This window comes from Agrilus planipennis, unplaced genomic scaffold (assembly GCF_000699045.2).
Source record: "Agrilus planipennis isolate EAB-ADULT unplaced genomic scaffold, Apla_2.0 scaffold77, whole genome shotgun sequence".
NCBI classification, from domain to species: domain Eukaryota; kingdom Metazoa; phylum Arthropoda; class Insecta; order Coleoptera; family Buprestidae; genus Agrilus; species Agrilus planipennis.
In genome coordinates this window covers 162918-187108 of record NW_020439413.1, presented here as the reverse complement: position 1 = coordinate 187108, position 24191 = coordinate 162918, and the positions used below count along the sequence as shown (strand labels likewise).

Sequence of the window (24191 nt, the reverse complement as noted above, 5' to 3'; positions counted from 1 at the left end):
GGGAAATCCCAATTTGGTCCCAATGAATACTTTCCAATAAATGGCCAAATGTTACATGAAAGTGTAAAAAATAATTATTAATGGTTACAAAAAAAAAATAAGTCATAAAAAGAGACTTTAATTGATCTATAATTCATTTAGAAAGTTAAAATATTGATTTTAACATACACTTTGTAATGAACTATAATTTTAATTTTCAATCGTACTCTTACTCATACAAAAAAATACAAAATAAAATAATCGCAAAAAAAAACAAATCACAAAATACTAGTTACTAATGTGTACGGTATACTGTAACTTGTCGCGAAAAACTTAATGCCTCATCTCGTACTACTAACCAAGAGCCTTAAAATTGACACACGGAATTATAATGAGCGAGTGTTGACTGACGTACCGTAACTATTGAACACGTACCATAATTTAATGTTTTGTACAATCTACAATCTAAGGTCTACGATAATTCCTAAACGTACAATAACTTTAAAAATCCAGATATTTTATAAAATAATAATTCTTTTAATATTTTTTCGAATCATTATTCCAATATCTATTATATCTCTAGTTATTCATAATGTTCAAACTATAAAATTTAATTACCCGCCTATTTGTATGTGTGCTGGATTTCAAATCCTGAAAAAAAAAATTATTATCATAATAAACTGCAATAATTTCTATGGGTGGTTAATTATTCCATGTGGTAATATTGTAGATAGCTTTAAAACAAAATTAGTTAACTATGTAAGATAATTACAGTCCAATAATTCGACGCCCTGGTACAATATTCTGTTTTCACGTATGTGCCAACACTGTAATGAGCAGATAGCGCTTACCTAATGCATGTGTGTCATTTCATTTCAAAATACCTTGACGAAAATGTGTAATTAATAATTATCCATTAACGTCAGAAAGTTCATTGCTATCCGGTGCTTTTTATTTACTGCCGTGCCCCACAGGCCACATTTCACACTTATATATATCCTTAATAATCTTTTTGGAATCTTCAAACTAACCATTGGCGATGATTTCTTTCTTTTTTTTTTCAAAGCGACTTCACCCAGCGATATTCAGTGTAGTCATGTAACAGGTCAATTGAAAAGTCCCCGGCCTAAAATAGTAAAACACATTTTTTTTGCAAAATTCGTTTTTTTTATTCAACATAATTCCCTTCAAGGGTGATACACTGATTATAGCGATCCTGCAACTTTTCGATACCATTTTTGTAGTACGATTTGTCCTTTGCTTCAAAATAGGCCTCAGTTTCGGCGATCACCTCTTCATTCGACGAAAATTTTTTCCCAACGAGCATTCTTTTGAGATCTGAGAACAGGAAGTAGTCGCTGGGGGCCAGATCTGGAGAATACGGTGGATGCGGAAGCAATTCGAAGCCCAATTCATGAATTTTTGCCATCGTTTTCACTGACTTGTGAGACGGTGCATTGTCTTGGTGAAGCAGGACTTTCTTTTTCTGCAAATGCGGTCGTTTCTCGGCGATTTCGTCCTTCAAACGGTCCAATAACGCTATGTAATAGTCGCTGTTGATGGTCCTTCCTTTTTCAAGGTAGTCAATGAAAATTATTCCACGCGCATCCCAAAATACAGACGCCATAACCTTGCCAGCCGACTGTTGCGTTTTTGCACGCTTTGGAGCGGGTTCATCGTGTGCAGTCCACTCCGATGACTGTCGATTGGACTTCGGAGTGAAATGATGGAGCCATGTTTCATCCATTGTCACATATCGACGCAAAAACTCGGGTTTATTACGCGTGATCATCTTCAAACACTGCTCTGAATCATCAACTCGTCGTTGTTTTTGGTCAAAAGTGAGCTCGCGCGGCACCCACTTTGCACAGAGCTTTCTCATACCCAAATATTCGTGAATGATGTGATGTATACGTTCCGTTGATATCTGTAGAGTGTCTGCTATTTCATTCAATTTCAATTTACGGTCATTCAAAATCATTTTGTGGATTTTTTTAATGTTTTCGTCCGTAACAGCCTCTTTTGGGCGTCCACTGCGTTCACCGTCTTCGGTGCTCATTTCACCACGTCTAAACTTAGCATACCAATCCTTGATGGTTGATTTTCCTGGGGCAGTGTCCGGAAATTCGTTATCAAGCCAAGTTTTTGCTTCAACTGTATTTTTTCCCTTCAAAAAGCAATATTTTATCAACACGCGAAATTCCTTTTTATCCATTTTTTTCACAATAACAAAAGTTGCTTCACTAAAAATGCTATAATTCACAAACTAATGATCCGACAGCCGTCAAATTTATAGACGCGTCTTTTGAAGGTTGGGACTAACTGAAAATCATATGGATTTAGTTCTGGTGCCGCCATCTATGTGTCAGGCCGGGGACTTTTCAATTGACCCTAGTATATTCTCCAAAATATAGCATTTAGAACCATTGCAAGGTCTGGCTATTAAATAATGAGATTGCTTATGAAAAAGGGTTTTATTTTAAAAATTATTCTGCAATCAAATGCTCCCCTTCAATTTACCTACCCCTTCCCCTCGCTACACACTGTTCTATTCGTTTTCTCTACTGATCAAAGCAATGCTGGAAGTCTTCTTTTGTAAGAGCATTTAGGAGCTGCGTCGATTTTCATTTCACCTCTTTCATCAACTCGAACTGGATTCCTTTTAAGGCAGACTTAATCTTCAGAAACAACAAAAAGTCACAGGGTGCTAAATCAGGCGAGTACGGCGCGTGTTCGAGCACCAGAAAGACTCTAACGGCCAAATAATGCTTCATAGACAGCGAGCTATGGGTAGGTGCGTTGTCCTGATGCAAGATCTACGACTTGTTTTTCCACAACTCCGGCCGTTTTTTAATTAACCGCTCTCGTAGTGTTGTCAAAACGTTCAAATAGTAAGTTTGGTTTACAGTTTTGACCCTCGGGAATCGATTCAGTCACCACGATGCCGTTAATGTCAAAAAAACATTACAGGTCAGCCAAAGTATCTGTAGCCACGACAGAGGTATGCGCAGTGGCATAGTGGAAGAGTTGTAATTAGATCTCATTCTCTCATCTGTTTAAAGTTGTTAAAAAAAGATCATCGTGTACAGTCTGCGTAGAGTCAATGCAATATTAAATGACCAATGTCGCAAGCGGCATCGAAATCAAGTTTATTTGTTCCTCTGACTGTATAAAGTCCAAGCAGGTACTGCAAAGCATATCGGTCACTCTCTAATTGCTTTCGCGCTTTTTCTCGCATTCCGCGGCTACATTTTCATTGGTCGAGGTATAGTATGACTTCAAATTTTGATTTCGACGTCCTCGTTGTTTTCAGTAAATGGATTGCTGCTTAATTTCAACATCGTATTGGAATATTCTGGTTTCATCGCAAGTGACAATGTTTTCGATCAATTCGGGCTCTTCATCGAACCTCTCAAAAAGATCTGAACAGATCTGTTGACGGACGATCTTTTGATAGGGGATCCAATTTTTTGGGACTAACTTCGCACAGACTTTCTTCATGTTCAATTCGCCATGTAAAATTTTTTTTACAGTCTCAGCAATCATCCGAATGCTCATATGTAGAACGATTTCCCAGCACAATTTCATTGATTCTGATCACTGTTTGCGGAGTTAAAACAGACACAGGTCAACCTGGACGCTGGTCATCTTCGATGCTCTCTCGGCCTTCAGAAGACTTTCTATACCATTTGAAAACCTGTGCACGAGATAGAGAATTCTCACCATCACCTCTTTGAACAATTTTTTTTTTTTATTTAACCAGAGGTTTCACATTGATTCCGTGTTTTCCGTCACATAGAAAAAATACTATTCACTACAGCCACAAAAACGTGTTTTCGTACTGGACCTAAAGACACTTCCAGCTTCCAACTATGAATTCGTTTCCCTCCTTTCCCCTCCAGGATTCCCTTTGCGCGCGCAAACTCGTTAGTTAACAGCCAGACCTCGTATATCCTTATATCCGAAAATGCTTCTCCAATACAATAAAAAAGTAAATCTTTACGGCTTGAGTTATCTGAATATTAATTGTTATTTGGGGTTGGTCTAAGATTGCTTCCCTACTGTGAAAACAACTATGAAGTCTTAAAATCTGACAAATCGTCAACTACTACCCGAGTAGAATTTATTTTTGGGAACCGGTTGGGTCCCGATTGGGTTTTCCCAAATTCAAATAGGGACCCAAATGGGACACTCAACCGGTTCCCTATTGGAAATGTAACGCTTTCCCCATCTGGGACCCCGTAGGGAAAGCCCTAATTGGAAAATTTAGGGAAATTCCAAATGAATCTTTAATTTTAAATGTGTTGAAAATTTAATATAAATATATTAAAACTAAAATGATACATGTACTATAAAGAAAACTATTTTAAGTGTAATATGGGTAGTATATCATATGGTAGTATAATATAAGTATAATTTCCACTGAATAACTGCATTTTCCGATAGGCTATGATCGTTAGAGCGTTTTTTTGTATTAAAAATAACTCCCGATATTTTTCACCAAATCTTCTGACACGTAAACGTGTAAGATTACAACGAAAAAAAAAAAAAAGTATATCACCCAACTGTTTTGTAAACTACTAGTAATTATACTGGTTACGAACTCACGCTACCTTCACTTGCTCTTGAAAATGTCTTCCTGGGTTACAATAAAATGAGTCTAAGATATAGTTTGGGAAATCCCAATTTGGTCCCAATGAATACTTTCCAATAAATGGCCAAATGTTACATGAAAGTGTAAAAAATAATTATTAATAGAATAGAATAAATAAAATAACTATCTATTATTTATAAATTAAATAATAATTAATTATTCTTCAATAAGATTGTAGTTCGAAAGTGCAGTTTGGGTAAAGTTTGGGATTTCCCTAAAATACGCAGATCAAAATTTATTGGGTATAGGTGGGAAATGCCCAATTTGGGCAAAGTTTGAGCTTTCCCTAAAATACGGAGATCAAAATTTATTGGGCATAAGTGGGAGATGCCCAACAATCTCCAATAGGGACCCACTGTAGTTAGGGAATTCCCAAAATAAATTCTACTCGGGTATGGGTAGCAACTCCAGGGAACGTAGCAATTCCTTCGCTGTGATTATACTCTTAGGGCGTAAAGTTATTCGCTTAGGTTGAACCGATACTGTGCCAATATAATCGCTGCGGACTTTTCGTCTTTGATATAAAGGAGAAACAATCCTAGTACACGGCCGTCAAACTCAAATATTAAGTACTGCTCTAATTATGAAAAGTATAAAATGCCCTTTAACATTAAAATATTTTATATTCTGTATTTCTTTAGTCCTTATTGGAATATATTTTAACGACTTTTATTTTAGTTGGTATACATATTTGTGGCTATATCTAACTCTAATTTTCTTTGTTTCATGTCTTTCCTCGACTGGAATGGATTTTCACCCAATACAGAGCGCAACTCGAGTAAGTACATTTGCTTTTTCCTTTTTCATTTTCTATCCGTTAACGTGAAATCTTCTGGAAGTAATTTCGTTGCAATTACAAGCCACGTTGACACGTTTTATAACCGGCTTTTCTCCCTTCCTTTTGAAACGTTGTCTTGGTTGGAAAAATCCCTAGCGCAGCGAAATACGATAGTTCTACAAATTGGGTAAAGTTGCGACAGAACAAGAAGGTAAAGACGACCTTATATTCTATCAGAAGGCGCAAATCGTATCTACTAATACCCACCGTTTGTAGAAACTGTAATGTTATAAAAAAATTCATTAAGAGAGCGTCTTTTTGAAATGAAAGCTTTGGAGTACTATTTTTTTGACGTGACAACGTCTTATACTTCGATGGAGCCGGGCTGCACGCACGAAAAAACATGACTCATGCGGCGTTACCTCGCTCTGAGGCGTTCCATTTAAGGCTTGAAGTGCAAGCGAGAGCGCGGAACGAGCGACAAAGAGGCACAATCGGCCTCCGCGTTCGGCAGCGTTCGACATCTGTCTCTCTCCTACTTGAGTGAGCGATGCGTCCGCGTGGACAGCTGCTATACAATAATACATTTCCATTTACCTCCTTCTCTATATCCATACAAAATATCTATCAAACAAATAAAATTAAAATTTTCTTTTGAAAAATGAAACCATTCCATCAGTATTTTCTTATGACGTTGTCACGTTCAACTATCGTCAGTAAACCGACTTTACAGACAACCGATTTTTATTAAGGCCATTGGTCCATAAAATGTTTCTTTTTTGAAAGTTTTTTGAAGTGAAGCTTCTTTGGGTTCGATGAGAGTAAAATGTTAAGGCCATGAAACGACACGTTTTGCAACGTTTTGTCTCGCGACGCGATAAGCTATGAGAATAGAAAAGCGCGCATGCGCATGTCGGTATACAGTCAGCTGTTAGTCACCGGCATCTTATATATTATACTATAATGCATATTCACTATACTATAGTGCTAAATTAATTTTTTGGTTATATCTGTGCAGTTATATTACAGTAAATGTATTAGTATCAGTAAAGATCTAAAAATTGAAAGACGGTTAAGTGGAGAAAGAACTGCATAATTTAGTTCTCATTAATGTACTGTATCGAAGGCAGACGAATTTCTAATAGCTTAGAAGTTGTCAAAAAAAAAAATCGAAAAACGTCGATTGGGTAATACAGTGGTAGCTCGAGATACGAGTGCCGTAACATATGAGTTATTTGAAATACGNAAATTCTCGTACTCTCTCTTTCACCAATCATTACTTATTCGTTGTAAAGGTATAGAGTTCGTCAAAGAAGTTGTAATATTCTACAAAATGAGCCTAATTAAAATAAAATCGATCGTTTTGAAGTTGCAGAAAAATTATCATAAACTCACGTTTTACCATGCATAGCATAGGGAAAATTTCGTCGTCCAGGAAAGAAAATTAATTATGGATTCCTTATTTTCGATGATATCAGCAATCATTAAATCTTTACTTTCCTAAATGTGTCTGCGTGATCGCAACTGACGAATCAATCAAAAATCATTAAACAGAAGGAGAACACTGTTGAATATTTGATTTTTTCTCTTTCTCTCTTTTTAGATTCGCAGAAATACAACACAGGTCCATAGTATTGGGATCTGATATTGTGACGTTTGATCCAATATAACCGCGCTATGCCACAGTTTAGCATTGCTAGTACAGGCAACAAATATATTTTTTTATATTTTAGCAATATAAATAAAACATTTAGTTAATTTAAGTATTAACAATTATTGTAGGATAGATAAATTTTAGTTGAATTAAACTTTTCATTCATAATTTTAAAAATAAAGCCCGACTTATTGGTTATCCTGTTCGCACTTACTCAGTCTACCGTAGTCTTGTACCGCAGATGTTGAAACGAGGCAGATCGATAAAGTTAGCTTATAAGGTGTGATGAATTATGCTTCATCTTCATGAAGGTTAGAAAAGAATAATCTTTCTTTTGCATTAAATATTACCATACATCTCAATCCCAGTTAAAGTACATAATTCACCATCACTTTCAATTGAATCACAAAACTTGACAGCTCTTGTTTGAGTATGCATTTCTCGATTCAGTACCTACATCATGAACTGATTCTGGAATACTTTCAGCAGTATCACGTTCAGCACATACTTTGGGTACATCTGGCTTATCACCCTGTAGAAGCCCTATATGTTTTACGCGTTACCTTATATGGTTATTTGAACGTGATGTGGTTATGAGGTGGTAATAAATGATAGGGTGTACAATAGTGGAGAGCGACAAGTGCGTTCGGTGGAGAATAGAAGAGACAGAAGTTGCGGAGATACGGTGGTGAACACCGGCGACTTCAAAAATGCTTAGCTACTGAGTGGTGTACAGCGGCGCTGTTCTATTTCGACGTTATTATTAAGAGTGAATAGCGAATAACGACTACTTCTTTGGTTAATGAGATCTAGACCGTGACGAGGAGCCAACTCTAATTTGTAGGGCAGCACAGAAATTATTATCTTCACCAGCTAAGTGAGAATTATTGTTGCTGTTTGTTGCTGATTGTATCAAGCTGTTTTTGTTTTTGATTCAGTACCTTTTGTGAAAACGATAGTTATGACGATTTGTAGTTTGAATGTTCTTTGTTTATCCTTGTATAAAGTGGTTAAATTTATTAAACTTCTCTTTTCTCATTTTTACCGAGCTCCAAGTTTTATTTATAAAACTTTGACCCCAGTATTCGTCAACTTTTACGTTGTCGAGTTATTACAATCCTGGTTTACAAGCTTCATATTTTGATTGTTTACTATTTTCTCTGACTCCAACTTTCTACGCTTATTGCTACTTTTACTGTGATCGATTTGTTTACCAGGTATTTCAATTTATGACACAGCTGTAGGCAATAATTTTCTTCTTTGACAAGAGATTTTAATTTTATCGATCTGCTCCATTTCAACACCTGCGCTACAATCAGTAGACTGAGTAAATGCAAGCAGGATAACCAATACATCAGACTTTGTTTTTAAAATTATGAATGCAGTTTCATTCAAACAAACTTTATGTATCTTATAATAATTGTTTAAACTTAAATCAACTAACTTTATTAATTCATTTTAAGAAGTAATATTGCTTATTGCTAAAAAATCAAAAAAAGTATACTTGTTGGTTATGTTAGTAGCTAACTGTGGAATAGCGTGGCCATATTGGATCGTGACGTCAGATCCCAGTACATGTGTATGGATTGTACTATCCGTATATTTTGCAATGTAAACTTTTTGTTCTACCTACCTTAACTGCTGTTGCTTGAAAAATTTTGAAAGATATAATCCAATAATTTTGGCATTTAGGCTTACAATTGAATAGGTTCCGTATAGTAGAACAATTTAATATTATTGAAATAGGATGTTTCTTTTGAGTAAAATCAGAATTCGTAAAAGCAAGTGCATAATAAATAGGTAGCAGGTGCATGAAGGTTATTAAACGCTGTCAACGGATGTTTGAAAATGAACTTTTTCGTTATCACTGAGTTTTTACCGGTTTCTATCCAAACAAAAAAAAAACAGTATTTTCTATGCGTAATTAACCTTAAATATAAAAAAAACATAGGCATTTATGATATATAAATGTACTTTCATGAAATATTTTGAAATTAAATTACGCCTCCACGTCTTTGTCTCCAACTTCAAATATGTACCTTCTTAGTGTTGTAGAATCCAGAATTACCAATACGACTTTTACTTTAACCTCCCAGTCCCTCCACGTTCCACCCCTTCGTTTTCATTACCTTTCAAGAAAAAAACTTGTGGCAACCACACCTTACCGTGAAAAACATGTAAATTTTATGATTCTTTTTGTTGGATCATAGCTGTTGTCTTTGGTAAAAGCTGATTATGATGGATAAGATACACATTTTTATCTATTAGCCGTTATATCAAACTACGCATCTAAACGGGCAATATTATTCAGTTCTTAAATAAGTAGCAGCACTTAAAGGTGATGGTGTGGTTCTCCACTTAGTACCAGTCACATAAATATGTGTCCCAATCGATTATTTTGAAGGCGGTACATTACCTCAAATTTTCATTCTACTTTACATTCTTTTTTATTTTTGATTAAATTTTATGAATAATTAAATGTAGTAGCATTTACCTGTAAAGAGCGAGTTATAACTTTATTCATTTTAACACATCAATACTTATAATCATCATCATCGCACTTCCCTAACGCTAGAAAAAAAACTTAAAACTATTGGGTGTTTCATTCCCACCAGCCAGTAATGCTGGTGGGCGGGCAGTCCCTCCGGACTATACCGGAAGGTAGGGCGGAAGGCCCTCTTCAGCCTGCTTTCAGGAATCGTGGGAATGGGTGGGTGGTGGTTCGGGTGAGAAAATGAGACGGACGAGATTATCTGTGGAATATTACTGCCTCAGCATTTGCCTAAGTGATCCAAGGAAACCACAGAAAAACTTGGACCAAGGCAGACGGACCCGGAATCGAACCGACGTCCTCCCGAATGCTAAGCAATGGTCTAGACCTCTAGGCCATGCCGCTCGGTCTAACGCTAGATTGTTTCATATCCTTACCTATTTGTGAACAGTAATCTAACCTAAATCTATATCTATTCTACTTAACTCCTGTTTCTGCTTCTAATATGTCTCCAACTAGCCCTTCATGCCTGAGAAGGTGTCCTACCAACTTATCTCGCCTATTTCTTATTGACTTCCGTTCATTTCTGACCTCCTCTATCTACGGTGTGTAACAATCCTTTTCGAATTTTTAAATTAAGTGTTCGCGAGTGTAGAAGGGACTTCTTTTTAAAGTGTATTTTTACCCAAGCGTTCCTCGATACTAATTACAAAGTATCAAAGCCAAGTTGGCTTTTCTGACCAATAGGAATGAAAAAACTTTGGGATGTTTCCATGACCAATTAAAAAATCATAAATAGTGAATTTAAATTTTTGTTTATTCGACGACGTTTCGACGCTCTCTGCGAGGTCATTTGCAAGCCTGTATTGAGTAAAACAAGAGAAAATAACATTGTACAAAAAGAGTTCGTAGAAATTCGAAATAAACCTTCTTTTCGTTAAAGAAATATTTTTGTAGTTAATTTATTGAATTAACTTTACCCACTAATAACCTCAAAATAATAAGAAAAAACTGTTGCTGCTGTCCCTCCCTTACCGGAAATTAAACCCGATCCCCTAGTGTTACCAACATATTACTCTACCACTAATCTGCGAGTAGATAACAACAGCAACATCGACAGAACAACAAGTCGCAGAAACGTCGAACCAATTTATAAATAATAAGATAATAGGTAATTATTAGTAATGAGACACTTTGAATGTTTGTAAGGTTTAATTCAATGCATTAGTGAACTAATTTTTTGAATTACCTTAACCCACTACGGATAACCTCAAATTAAGAGGAAATGTTGTTGCTGTTGTTACTCCCCCGCTGGAATCGACCCCGAGCTCCTAGTCTCCACTCTACCACTAAGCTACGATTCCCGGCAAGGAAATGACAGTAGCAACAATTCTTCCTCATTAATTTGAGGTTACCTGTAATGGGTAAAGTTAATTAACTAATGCATTCTCTTCCTAAACGTTTACTAATAACACTGCCAGATTTAAAATAGCACTTCTACGTGCATTTAGTAATAAGACACTATGAATGTTTGTAAGGTTTAATTCAATGCATTAGTGAACTAATTTTTTAAATTACCTTAACCCACTACGGATAACCTCAAATTAAGAGGAAAAGTTGTTGCTGTGGTTACTCCCCCGCTGGGAATCGACACCGAGCTCCTGGTCTCTCTTCTACCACTAAGCTAGGATTCGCGGCAAGGAAGTGACAGTAGCAACAATTCTTTCTCATTAATTTGAGGTTATCTGTAGTGAATAAATTTAATTAACTTATGCATTCTCTTCCTAAATGTTTACTAATAACACTGTCAAATTTAAAATAGCACTTCTACGTGCATTTAGTAATAAAACACTATGAATGTTTGTAAGGTTTAATTCAATGCATTAGTGAACTAATTTTTTGAATTACCTTAACCCACTACGGATAACCTCAAATTAAGAGGAAATGTTGTTGCTGTTGTTACTCCCCCGCTGGAATCGACCCCGAGCTCCTAGTCTCCACTCTACCACTAAGCTACGATTCCCGGCAAGGAAATGACAGTAGCAACAATTCTTCCTCATTAATTTGAGGTTACCTGTAATGGGTAAAGTTAATTAACTAATGCATTCTCTTCCTAAACGTTTACTAATAACACTGCCAGATTTAAAATAGCACTTCTACGTGCATTTAGTAATAAGACACTATGAATGTTTGTAAGGTTTAATTCAATGCATTAGTGAACTAATTTTTTGAATTACCTTAACCCACTACGGATAACCTCAAATTAAGAGGAAATGTTGTTGCTGTTGTTACTCGCCCGCTGGGAATCGACCCTGAGCTCCTAGTCTCTCCTCTACCACTATGCTACGATTCGCGGCAAGGAAGTGACAGTAGCAACAATTCTTCCTCATTTATTTGAGGTTACCTGTAGTGGGTAAAGTTAATTAACTAATGCATTCTCTTCCTAAATGTTTACTAATAACACTGCCAGATTTAAAATAGCACTTCTACGTGCATTTAGTAATAAGACACTTTGAATGTTTGTAAGGTTTAATTCAATGCATTAGGGAACTAATTTTTTGAATTACCCTAACTCACTACGGATAACCTCAAATTAAGAGGAAAAGTTGTTGCTGTTGTTACTCCCCCGCTGGGAATCGACCCTGAGCTCCTAGTCTCTCCTCTACCACTAAGCTACGATTCCCGGCAAGGAAATGACAGTAGCAACAATTCTTCCTCATTAATTTGAAGTTATCTGTAGTAGGTAAAGTTAATTAACTAATGCATTCTCTTCCTAAATGTTTACTAATAACACTGCCAGATTTAAAATAGCACTTCTACGTGCATCCTTAATTATTTAACTCTTCCCTGGTTCACTTTTATTCCTGTTGGTAATCTGTAATATCTGTCGACAAAGTTTGAATTCGCTCGTCGACTCGGAATTCACCGATGGAAACGGGCAGAAACGATTTAGTGACCACTTATTACGGCGCGCAAGTTTAATAACGATGACGCCGATAGTGCTTACGTGCTTCACACACATTCATTTGCAATTTCCGTTTTCGCCACTCGAGCGTCTCCAACTCGAGGCCAAATTGCAACCATCATATTATCCGATGTGGATTTAATGTTCCCAACTCCGAATTAATTCATCGGTGCTTCATTTTACACATCCTCGCTTTTTTTCAGTAGCGAATTTCCCTGAATAAATATTAATTCTACGAAAGGCTTTTGCACTTATACATCTGCGGCGTATTTTTGCAACTAATTTCATTGGATAAAATACACACATATGCAAAATGAAAAGATGAAGGGAAGGCGGTTTAAAATGTTCAATTTAATTCGGCATAAAAGCTCAAATATTTTATTAACAATAAAGAATAATAAACAGATATTTAATAAACAACAAATATAGATTGCTAATTAGGTATTTTACCGAAATTGAAAGGTGTATCTATAATTAATACAAAATATTTTAAAGTTTAATGAGCAAAACACTGCAAATGTTTCTGGTAGTAAGGGTAATTTCACCTAAGATGATTTCATCCATAACTCTGTTATCATACCTTTAGTAATACAAATGCTTTCATATTATCAATCAATGGAATCAATCATATGGTGCATATACAGAAAATATTTTAGTCATACGGAGTGTTCCATTTTTCTGGGCGCTACCTAATTTTGAATGCAACACCCTGTATATTTTACATTTTTGATTTCTTTATATAATTTTAGGTCGACTTCATGAACAGTTCTCTAGACCCAGTGTATCTAGTAGTTTTTGAGATATTCAACTGTTTTTCAAGAAAAACACGATTTAACCTATTTGAATGAGACCAAATAGCATTTAAAGCATAAAAGTTAAAAGCGTGTGTTTTGAGCAGTCCGTTTTAGCACGAATTACTGTATCTTTTTTGCTTTGTACAAAATGTGTATGTTAATCAGAGCCGGAAATATCGAAACCTACTTTTGTCAATCTTATAATGCGAATAACTTTTTTCAAATGGAATGACCCATATTAAATACCGTTCATGCGAAATTAAAAGTCATTTCTATTGATATAAGATTTTAAATATAAAATAATCGATTTTTTCTGAACAACTGTTAGAGATAAGTATGCATTTAATTGACTACCTCTAGGAACCAATACCCTATTTGTCTGGGCATGGAATGTTTAGAGTTCTTTTGGAAAAGAATATTCCGAATCTACTCTTAATTCTGTCTTAATTAACTCTAACGCGCGAGCTTACGTCTGTAATAAATTATTTATAAAATAAAATAAATTCACCCACACCTGGTTCTTTGTAACACCCTTTCCAAGGAAATGGAACCCCTAGAGCAGGAGGGAGTCATACTTGTACTTGTCCGAATGTGTTTTTAATCAAAGTCTGTAGACATACTGTTGATTCGTCTTAGGGGAAATATCTGGATGAGTGGAGGAACAAAGGGTATTGGATGTTACGATAACAACATGCATCCGCTATAGTGTTGCTGTACACACACTGAAACGACACTCGACGAAAACAAGCCGATAGAATAACAGCTAGAATATTCGGATGGAAAAGTAAAATGGGACTAGCCCATTCTCATTATCAAGGCGTAAACTAAGTATTACAAATTGAAACTCATGCTTTCTCTCAATATTTACAAAATATTTTAATCCACTGGACTGTAATTTATTAATTTTTTGGCTTTCAGAAATTTAGCGGCAACCAGAAAAAAAAATAACAATCATCAACAACACACAAAATTAAATTTGAATTTTGGGACTTTGCGCATGCGTGTCAGCACTATATTCTCTTCAATAACAGAGAACGTTATAACGTAAGGAAGTATAATACATCAAATGCGAAGTGGTGGAAATTGATCATTTAAAGTAAAAAAATGTTAATGTGAAAATTTATTATTAATTTTTATTCCGTAGCTTAGCAATATTTAATGTTAACCGCTATTGAATTTGAAAGTGTTTCATATAGTATTAAAAAAAATGACCAGACGAATAAAAAAGAATCAAATTGTAGTAAACCAAAGCTAATTATTCAAAATAGATTTATTCCACAAGAAATTTTGGTAATTTAAACCTAAGCTAACAACCTAATCTTCTGTTTTCCATAAGTCAAAATATACAAAAAAGTTTTATTTATTTATTTATGATTTATATGTCTTCTTGTGGAAAACGAAAAAAAAGACTACATCAGAAAGTTGTGATTTCAGGAATAATTTAATAAAAATTCCATACCTATTATTTTAGTAATATATAGGTTATATTTTTCTCGTATGTATAGTTTGACTATGTCTAGCTGTGCTAAGCGTGATAAGGACTTTTTGGCTGGCTGTTTGCTTGTCTCTTGCCACACCTGCAACAGTTTATCTCATACGATCGAAGAATGTGAGTCGAAAATAAGAATTTTAGAGCATACAAGAAAGAAGCCTGTACTGATTTACAGATGTCTCACCTGCACAGAAAATATTACCGAATCAGTGAAGCATCTACAGGAATTAATTGGCAAAATAAGCGAAGGCTCTGTTAGGCCTAAATCTGAGGACTCGGATCACGACAGAGCAAAATTCAAAAATTACTGAAATCAATAAAATACCATATATACCCTATCAAGTTAAGACCAAGCTAACGTCAAATAATATTAAGAGAGTAAATAAGGCTGCAAGTCATAACACCAGGCCCATTATTGTTACTATTTCTTTTAGAAGTGATGTAAATACTGTCATTAGCGGATGGCGTAAACTCGCAGAGTGTATCTCGGTAGCTATAGACATGACTAAAAAAACAAAGCTTTTTATTCAATCCATTGAGGAAGGACCCTAAGAAATTCAACAATGAGAAGAAAGAAGAGTTCCTACACCACACTCACAAATTATTACTACTGGATTTAAAACTCCCAAACCCAAACAAACTTCAAAACACTAGTACCTAGTCTTCTCCAATAATTTTTCGATTAATTACCAAAATGTTAAAGGTTTACGTACGAAGCTGCCTACTCTAAGAAAAACTTTTAGTACCTGCACCCACAGCCACAGTGTTAATTAAAACTCATCTGCATTCTGCTATTCTAATTTCTGAGCTTGGCTTACAAAACTACACCTTCTTCAGAAAGGACAGACATCTCGATGGTTTCACTGTCAGTGGAGGAGACGTTATTATTGCTGTGAGAAACCTGTTGGATAGTAAGTAGGTTCATTAATTGTAGTGTGGAAATTGATCAGCTGTTTTCTAGACTGCTGTTACTCAGTGCAGTACTCAGTACACATCATTTGGTGCTGTGTATCTGCCTCCACGGAAATCGGTATCCTTGACAGTACCAAAGCAGTCTATGATCAATATGAAAACCGAATCATATTATTTTGGGTAATTTATAATCTACCAAACACCTCCTGGAATGAAGACCTTGATCCTATGCCAATATTTACTGACAATGATGTCCTGTTCCGTGGGTGTGCAATTGTGGAGGGCTGCCAGATAATGTATCTCGATATGAATCAGCTGTCTCCTGCCCATCCAATTAAGGGCTACACACTGGATCAGCTGTTTACTGACGTTCCTATCATCTATATTCAGTGCTACCCAGCACCTGATAAGCTTCTGCGACCAGGTTGAGTTTAAAAGACACCGATCTCAGTGAGTTTGCTTATCAGGTGTATGTCATAATGATTACATTAGTAACGTCCAGTTAAGTGGTCAACATTAGCTCGGTTTACAAAAGCTGTGAGCTGTGTGGCTCACATAATGAAATCCACCAAACAGATACCTGGTTATAAATCTTGTCAATAATGGAAGTAGATGTACACAACATCATTGCTGGCCTAAAAACAGATTCTAGTCAGGATCCCGACATTTGTTCAGGATCTTTCATTAAGGGTTACGTTGTTGTTGTGTCCATGCCTTTGGCGCTCTTGTTCACGAAATTGTAATTGAAAGGCTACGCACATGCCTAAGAAATGGAAGCTGTCTTATGTTACTTCAATATTAAAAAAAGGCAATAATACATGTACACAAATTATAGGTCAATCTCTGTCCTTGGTGTAATAGCAAAAATCTTCGATAAAATAGTTGCCTAAAGGGTTACTTCTCAGTTGGGTCATTTAATTATGAACGAGCAAGAGGGCTTTAGATGGGGCATGTCAACCATCACAAATTTTATATTATACAGTAATACGATAGCTGAAGTGTTCAACGGGTACTCCCAGGTTGACTCGGTGTATGTTGACCTTAAAGAAGTTTTTGATTCAATAAACTATGCCAAGTTAATGCGCCGAATTGACTTAGGTGGCTATTTATTACAATGGATTAATTCATATCTTTCGGGAAATTAACAACTACTGAAATTAGGCTCCAGTCTGTCCGCACCCGTGACGGTTGGCCCTTGCGTCCCTCAGGGTTCGTATTTGGTCCCTTTGTTATTTTTGCTTTACATTAATCACCTGCGGGATTGTATTCGTTTAGTCAACTTGTTATTATTTGCTGATGATGTTTAACTCCTTATGATTGTTCAAAGTGTAAGTGAATGTTATTACAGGATGATATTGATTCACTGTTGATATTGATGTATGGCACTGAAAATGATCTCTTACCGAATAAAGATAAATGTTTTCTCGCACTAGATATACCATTGATTTTGAATATAAATTTGGTGTTAACAAAATTTTAAGAGTTTATCAAACATGTGATCTACGTATGATATTCTCTTTTGACTTTGATAAACACACCAGCTGTGTTTTATCTACAGCTTAGATGTACTTCGGGGTTTAGAAGTGAAACTGTAAAGACTTTACAAATGTAAATACATTGATCTACTTGCATAAAACGAATCTTCTTATTTCGCATATTCACAACAGGCAATACAGGAACTCGAAGAGCTTTAGCATAAGTTCTTAAGGTTTCTATCTTACCAAAATAAAAATTGAGTAAACAATGCAATCAAAACTGAAAACATAATTGCGTGATTAATATTATTCATTACTCTTTTCCAGGACAACTGGAAGTCCTCAAGCTAAATCTCCGGCTACAAGCAGTGCTGGGGCTCTTGTGCCCTCTGAAGCTCGCACCCCAACAGCTCCAGGCAAAGCATCACAAAATGCCAAGGGAGATCACCCTTCGGTAAGTCGCATTTCTGTAAATTATTATCACCACGGCAAATAAAAACTAATGAATAGAAAAGTTACTAATACCTATCGTCTTAGGGTTTCGCGGCCTGCGAAGGCATTCATTTTTCTGGCACGCTGTTAAAATTCGTTTAGTTTAATTTTTCTCATTCGGATCAAGAACGAAATTTTACCGGTAATGCGACGAAAGTAGCAGTGAGTGGTAACAATAATAAATAACGTCCAACACTCTTAGGCGTACGACAATATATTTAAAGTAGGTACTCCAGCGTAAAATGGTCACATTAGATTATACTCATCTCTCTGCTGGGCCGTGTTGAATTTGCTCTGTAGATACTGTAATGTTCGTGGGTTTAGCACTTATTAACTTTTAAGACTGATAACGACAAAAAATTATTTATTTACACTAATTATGAGAGAACTTAAAAATACTATTAAATTATTACTGAACTTAAGTTATGAATTATTCTATTTATTTACACTACTGTTGATATATCACTATTCACTGCTCTATTTATTTCACTGCTATCACTGTCAATTTATTTCTGGATTCACTTCTGCAACGGTCAATTTATTTATACCCTTCTCGGCGATCGTCTCTTCCTTTAAATACTCTATTGTTTACTTTCGGGAACCTTCTGGAAACGTCCGGATAGTTTATTTTTTCTTTTAACTGTTTAACTGCTTTCCCAGAACGCAGGTATGAGAGACACATTTACAAATACGGCGCACATGAAGAAAGGCGCTCGCAGATAGCCGGCGAATCAATAAGCCGTTCACGCACACGTGTGCCCGATCGCACACAAACACACTCGTCCTCGCTACAATACCATTTAAAGGTCTCCCCTTGAGCCGTTATTGGATCATGGGACCCTTTTCAGTTGCATGTTGTTGATATTGCCTGTTGTCCAAAACGTGAAGAATGATAGCAGAGTATGGACCTTATCCAATAACTGTAAAAATATTTCGATTGATGTACTGTCACTAAATCAGATCTTCTCAGAATGTAGGTCGTTGTTTTAGTGTTTGTGGAGTTCTTTGATGCACTTGGCGAGACGGTTTTGGCATACGGTACGTTATGCAGGAAAGGGCTACTGTTAAAAGCTTGATTCATACCATCATCTAAACGACGGTAGGCAGCCCCCTTCATATATATGTCAAGATACTATTTGGTCTTAATAAGTATCATGTATTCACACTATCCGTAATGTCAGCTATCCGAAATCTGACGGTGACCTATATTGCAGGAAAGAATGTAATATAAAATTAAATTTTTTAGTACAAATTTATTCTTCTGTCGGAGTTATTGCTTCCCTAAATGTAGCTTTGTCAGCAAATCATTAAATTGATATTCAGATATTGTAAGAATTGATGAAATTTTACTATACAACGAGCAAAATTCCTCTTCAACTTTTATATATATCAAACAAAGTTTTGCGTAGATACTTTTTTTATTTCTCTGCTTTTCTTTTTCTTCTTCGTCTCCTCATCTTCGACTTTACGTTAAAAAGCAACAACTGTAAAACCAGTAAGCGAAAAATATTTAAACATTACGACGAAAACGTTCTAACAGTTCAAAACTTCCCGAAAGATTGATAGTCAGATATTGCATAAGGTAAATACGACACAAAAATACCGCTGACGTCGTCTAAACGGATAGTGGGAATCAGTCTTAATTCAGTCTGTTTTCTTTTGACTCTAGATCGGTAAGCTGTAGGATTTTTTTTTTTTTGGAAAACACTGAGCAACAACGACAGCTATCTGGATGTGTTGCCAGCTTTTATCTGAAGCTTTTTCATCTTTCGGTTTCATATGACTGATTAATAAAAACTTGAAAAATAGTCAAATATTTAGCGTTCAATCAATTTTCGAAAATTGTAGCATAATTTCCACATTCAGCATTATGATTCAGTACACAAGAATGAATTAATCAAAATCATAACTACAGTTTCTGTTAATATGTATATATATATGTCAAAGCATTTATAATATTGCCGAAACTCGTGTTTGTATTAATTTCACAAACGGACACATTAATTTCTACTTTGATAAAGTGCCTTCTATTAATTTACATTTCCACGCAGTTGCGTACATATATATTATGCCCTGATAACATCAGGCACAAGCAATTATTTATTACAATTTACCTAAAACTGTACATTTTGTACCATTCTGTTCTACGTCGAATAACAAATACTATAGCATAAATAATTTTATTCGTGTGATTTGTTATATATATATTTAATGAATTAAAATGTATATATATACGCGAGGCTTGCTAAAAAAATACGTGAAATCTATTAGATATGAAATTGAAACTTAGTGGTACGAAAAGTTGTCCTAAGATTGTTAAATTTGGACCGAAAGCAGCGTCGAATTATCATTGTTCCGTAACGGCATCATGAAATCAACTACTATACAGTTTGTCATTTATCACTTCAGGTATACGAGGTCTATTCAAAAGGTATCGCGATTCTGAATATCCGCGGGTTACGTATATTCGATTTTTGATTTTTTTTTCTAGCGTTATGTTGGTATTCATCTCTCTCACTTATACCGACAAGTTCGGCCATGTTGAATTATCAGTTAATTATTGACAGCTGCTTTGATTGCACGTGTTTTGACTCGTCTTCGTTTTTTGCCTGTTTCAAAAAATGGATCAAAGAATCTGTATCAAATTTTGTGTGAAAAACAGAATTAAGTGCGCGGACTCATTCCGAATGTTGACTGTGACATATGGTAAAGCTACCTTGGACCGAAACAACATTTATCAGTGGTACACAATGTTCTCAGAGGTCCGAGACGTGCTGGACGCCCGAACACCTCAACAACAGACGAAAACATTGATGAAGTGAAAAAAATAGTATTGGCCAATGTTCAAATCACCATTAGAGAAGTTGCTGAGAACCTAAACATACCGATTGGCTCATGACTCGGGCATGAGACGGGTCGCCGCGAAATTCGTACCAAAATTGTTCAATTTCGACCAAGAAGGAGTTGTTGGATTCTTTCCGCGACGACCCAAATTTGCTCCAGAGGTGCTAACGAATCATGGGTTTATGGTTATAACGTGGAAACCAAAGCTCATTCATCTCCATAGAAGCTACCGCACAAGTCAAGACAGTAAAAAGCGCGCCAAGTTAAGTCGAATGTGAAAGTTTTGCTTACAGTTTTCTTCGATTGCAGGAGCGTGGTGCATAATGAGTTGTTGCCACAAGGTGGAAGAAAAAATGATGCAGCAGCCACCGTATTCCCCAAATCTGCCCCCCCTCTGAGTGTTTCTTGTTGCCGAAACTAAAGAGGCACATAAAAGGACGACGCTACGCTATGAATGAGGAGATAAAGAAGGCATCGAAGGAGAAGCTAAACAAGATCACAAAAAATGATTTTCTGAAGTGCTTCGAGAATTGGAAAAAAAAGTTTGCACAAGTTTATAATATCTGGTGGAGATTACTTTGAAGGGGATAAAATAGATATTCATGAATAAATAATCTTTAAAAAAACACAAAATTCGCGATATTTTTTGAACAGACCTCTTATGTACGTTGTTTGCTACACAACGACTTGAAATTAATTAGATTTGAAACTGAAACTTGTGGCAGCAAAAGTTTTCCTGAAATTGTTGAATTTGGACCACAAGCAGCCCCGAATGATCATTGCTTAGCAATTAGTCAATGAAGTCAACATCTAGGCAGTTTATCTTATCTTTATGAATTAAGGTATATACATGACGTTTGCTAGAAAACGATTTGAAATTAATTAGATTTGAAACTTAAGCTTATGGCAGCAAAAGTTTTCCTAAGACTGTTAAATTTGGTCCAAAAGCTGCCTCGAATAATTATTGCCCAATAATCCCCAAATTTGCTGTATTCTCCCAAATACTCACTCTTCATAAATATGGAGAACATATGAAAACAATAATACCTTTAATGACAATTTTAAAATCACATTCAAAACGAAAGGTGAAGCAATATGTTGTTAACTAATTTAAGCCAAAGCCTCACCTCAGTTACCACAAAACCTGTTCGCCCCGGATATGTGTTTCGCACACTTGTAATAAAGTCGGCTTATCAATACGAGACTGGAACAAGTACTTAGTATTTTGTCGAAATCCCCCGACCTAAATCTAGATTTCGAATTTTCGTGTTCATATTACAACTTCGCAGGCACATCCAGAAATACCAATTGGATGTTTTTAGTAATTAACGAAATTAATAAACAGCGACAAGTAAGTAGTAAATGTTTCCTCATTCTAGCGGTTTCGACAAAATGCTGATTAAGAACTTGTTCAACTTAATCCTGTAATACACGTAATGAGAGCTGCGTCATGGAATATATGAATAACCTTGTTAAACGTTAATGAGCAATCTTTCACAGATGGCGTTTACTGCTTGTTTGTTGTTGAGAGTGTGGTTACTAATTTTCCAAAAGGATTTGAAATTGTTCGTGAAAGTAATAGTATGAAGAATTAAAATTATTTTAAATGTTCATGTAGATTTTGAACTTCTGTTACACTCGTCAGATTTTCGTATCATTGTATGCATAAATAGTATTACTTCGAAATATTTATACTTAAGTAAAAGCACAATTGAACCGGAATAAGAAAATTAACAGAAAACTCAAAACAATAAAATTCAATTCAGTGAATTATCATTATTTTTGAGCACAGTTGCTACAAATTGTCTTTCCATGCTTCAAATTATTGAATTCCATATAATACTTAAAATATTACATTCCATATACCTGCAACTCCTGATACTATTTTTTCTACTCTAACATATGGGGCATCTGAGAGACTCGAGGGTAAAGAACATTACTTCTAACATACAAACTTGTGGACGTAAAAGGCCGCAACGCGTTTTGACAGTTTCAAAAGTTACCGTGACTATAAAACTAACACTTTCGGGTGTTTAATCCCCACCAGCCAGTAATGTTCGTGGGCGTACAATCCCTCCGAACTACGCCGGAAGATAAGGCGGAAGACTCTCTTCAGCCTCCTTTCAGGAATCGTGGGAATGAGTGGGTGATGGTTCGGGTGAGAAAGATGAGACGGACGAAATGAAGACAGAAGAGAATAAAATATACCTATGGAATACTACCGCCCCAGCATTTGCCTAAGGGGTAAATGAACATATATAGGCGGCACATAGCCAATGCTTCTGTACAGTTCAAAGATGCTGTTTTCCCTGAGTGTTTTAGTTTGTCATCATAAAAGTATCATAAATTGCTGTCATATACACATTTTAATGGTTTTTATCTGATATCTCAAAAGAAAATCAAGCTAAAATCTACATTATGATGGTGATGATAATATGCAACGCCAATTCCCTCTTTTTTTTTTAATTTTGATACGCTTAGACTCGCACATTATTCTTTATTTGTTGTACAAAACTTCGTCTCAGACATTCCTTTATTATTTTCCTTTCCATTTTTCCTCCTAAAATAGTCTTGAAGAAATTATCGTGTCATATCAAGTGGTCAATCATCCTTCCCCATATATTCTCTATAGTTATTGGTAAATGCATTATCATTCACTTAATTATAAGCTTTAATAATCTCACATTCTTTAACAAATGCATTATTCTTCAGTAGTACCTATGATTGCTATTTATTGGTCGTAATGTACAGACTAAAATATACTCCACTAACTCACACTTAACCTCCGCGTAAATACCGATTTTCCGAATGCTGCACAGACAGAATTAATTGACGTTGGTCGTTACTCGCGGCAATGATCGAACAAATGAAAATCTCAACGTGACCTTAGCATCGCCTCGCAAAGCCACACGTGCAGGCGTATAAATCTATCAAGTAGCCGCAAGGCGACTTTAAATCCCTCCATGAACTTAATTAAAAGCAAAATTGTTTAAGCTCTGATTTTAGGTGCTTATTGACAAGGATTATCTCAAAAATAACTTTCCAATATCTCACTAATTATAAAAAGACCGTCCTCTAACAAGTACAAGTAAACGTTAACGTTGGTTAAGGTATGGTCCATAGCTGGTTGAATTTTTGCTTCTGAGGAAAACGAACTAAAATCGACCAATAGACCAGTTGGGGCGTAATACACTGATTGTTGTCTTTTTTAAATTGTGTGGACTATAAACTATATTTAATATGCAACATCAGCTTCAAATCACTTTTCGATTTTGGCATACTACAAATTTCCTCAAATTAATAAGGAAAATATTTTTGTTGCTGTTGTCATCCCCGCCGGGAATCGACCACGAGACGTTTGGCTTTCCGCACCAATGCTCTGACCAACTAAGCTACAAGAGATGACAACAGCAACCACTACAAACCTGGCCTACTAGGTCAACGATCCGTCGATTTTTATCATTAACGTAATTATAAGTATATACAGGTATATGAAACTTAAAACATTGTTTTAAATTACTAATAGTGGTCATCATCATCATCATCATAAGGTCATCAGTCCTAAGACTGGTTGGACACGTACCTCCACTCTTTCCTATCCTGAGCTAAACTTCGCATTTCCCTAAAACTAGAACAACCTACATCCTTAACTATTTGCGAA

General features: G+C 35.7%; 1 protein-coding gene across 4 annotated transcripts in view; it reads left to right on the top strand.

The window, feature by feature from the left end:
- Positions 1 to 24191, top strand: part of LOC108734264 (synaptotagmin-7) — a 663520-nt gene that overhangs the window by 535253 nt on the left and 104076 nt on the right. For all 4 annotated transcript variants that reach the window (XM_025978974.1, XM_025978973.1, XM_025978976.1 and 1 more), the window contains 2 exons: positions 5400 to 5411; positions 17522 to 17648. In XM_025978974.1, coding sequence (XP_025834759.1) covers positions 5400 to 5411; positions 17522 to 17648 — 139 coding nt within the window. The remainder of the gene's footprint in view (positions 1 to 5399; positions 5412 to 17521; positions 17649 to 24191) is intronic.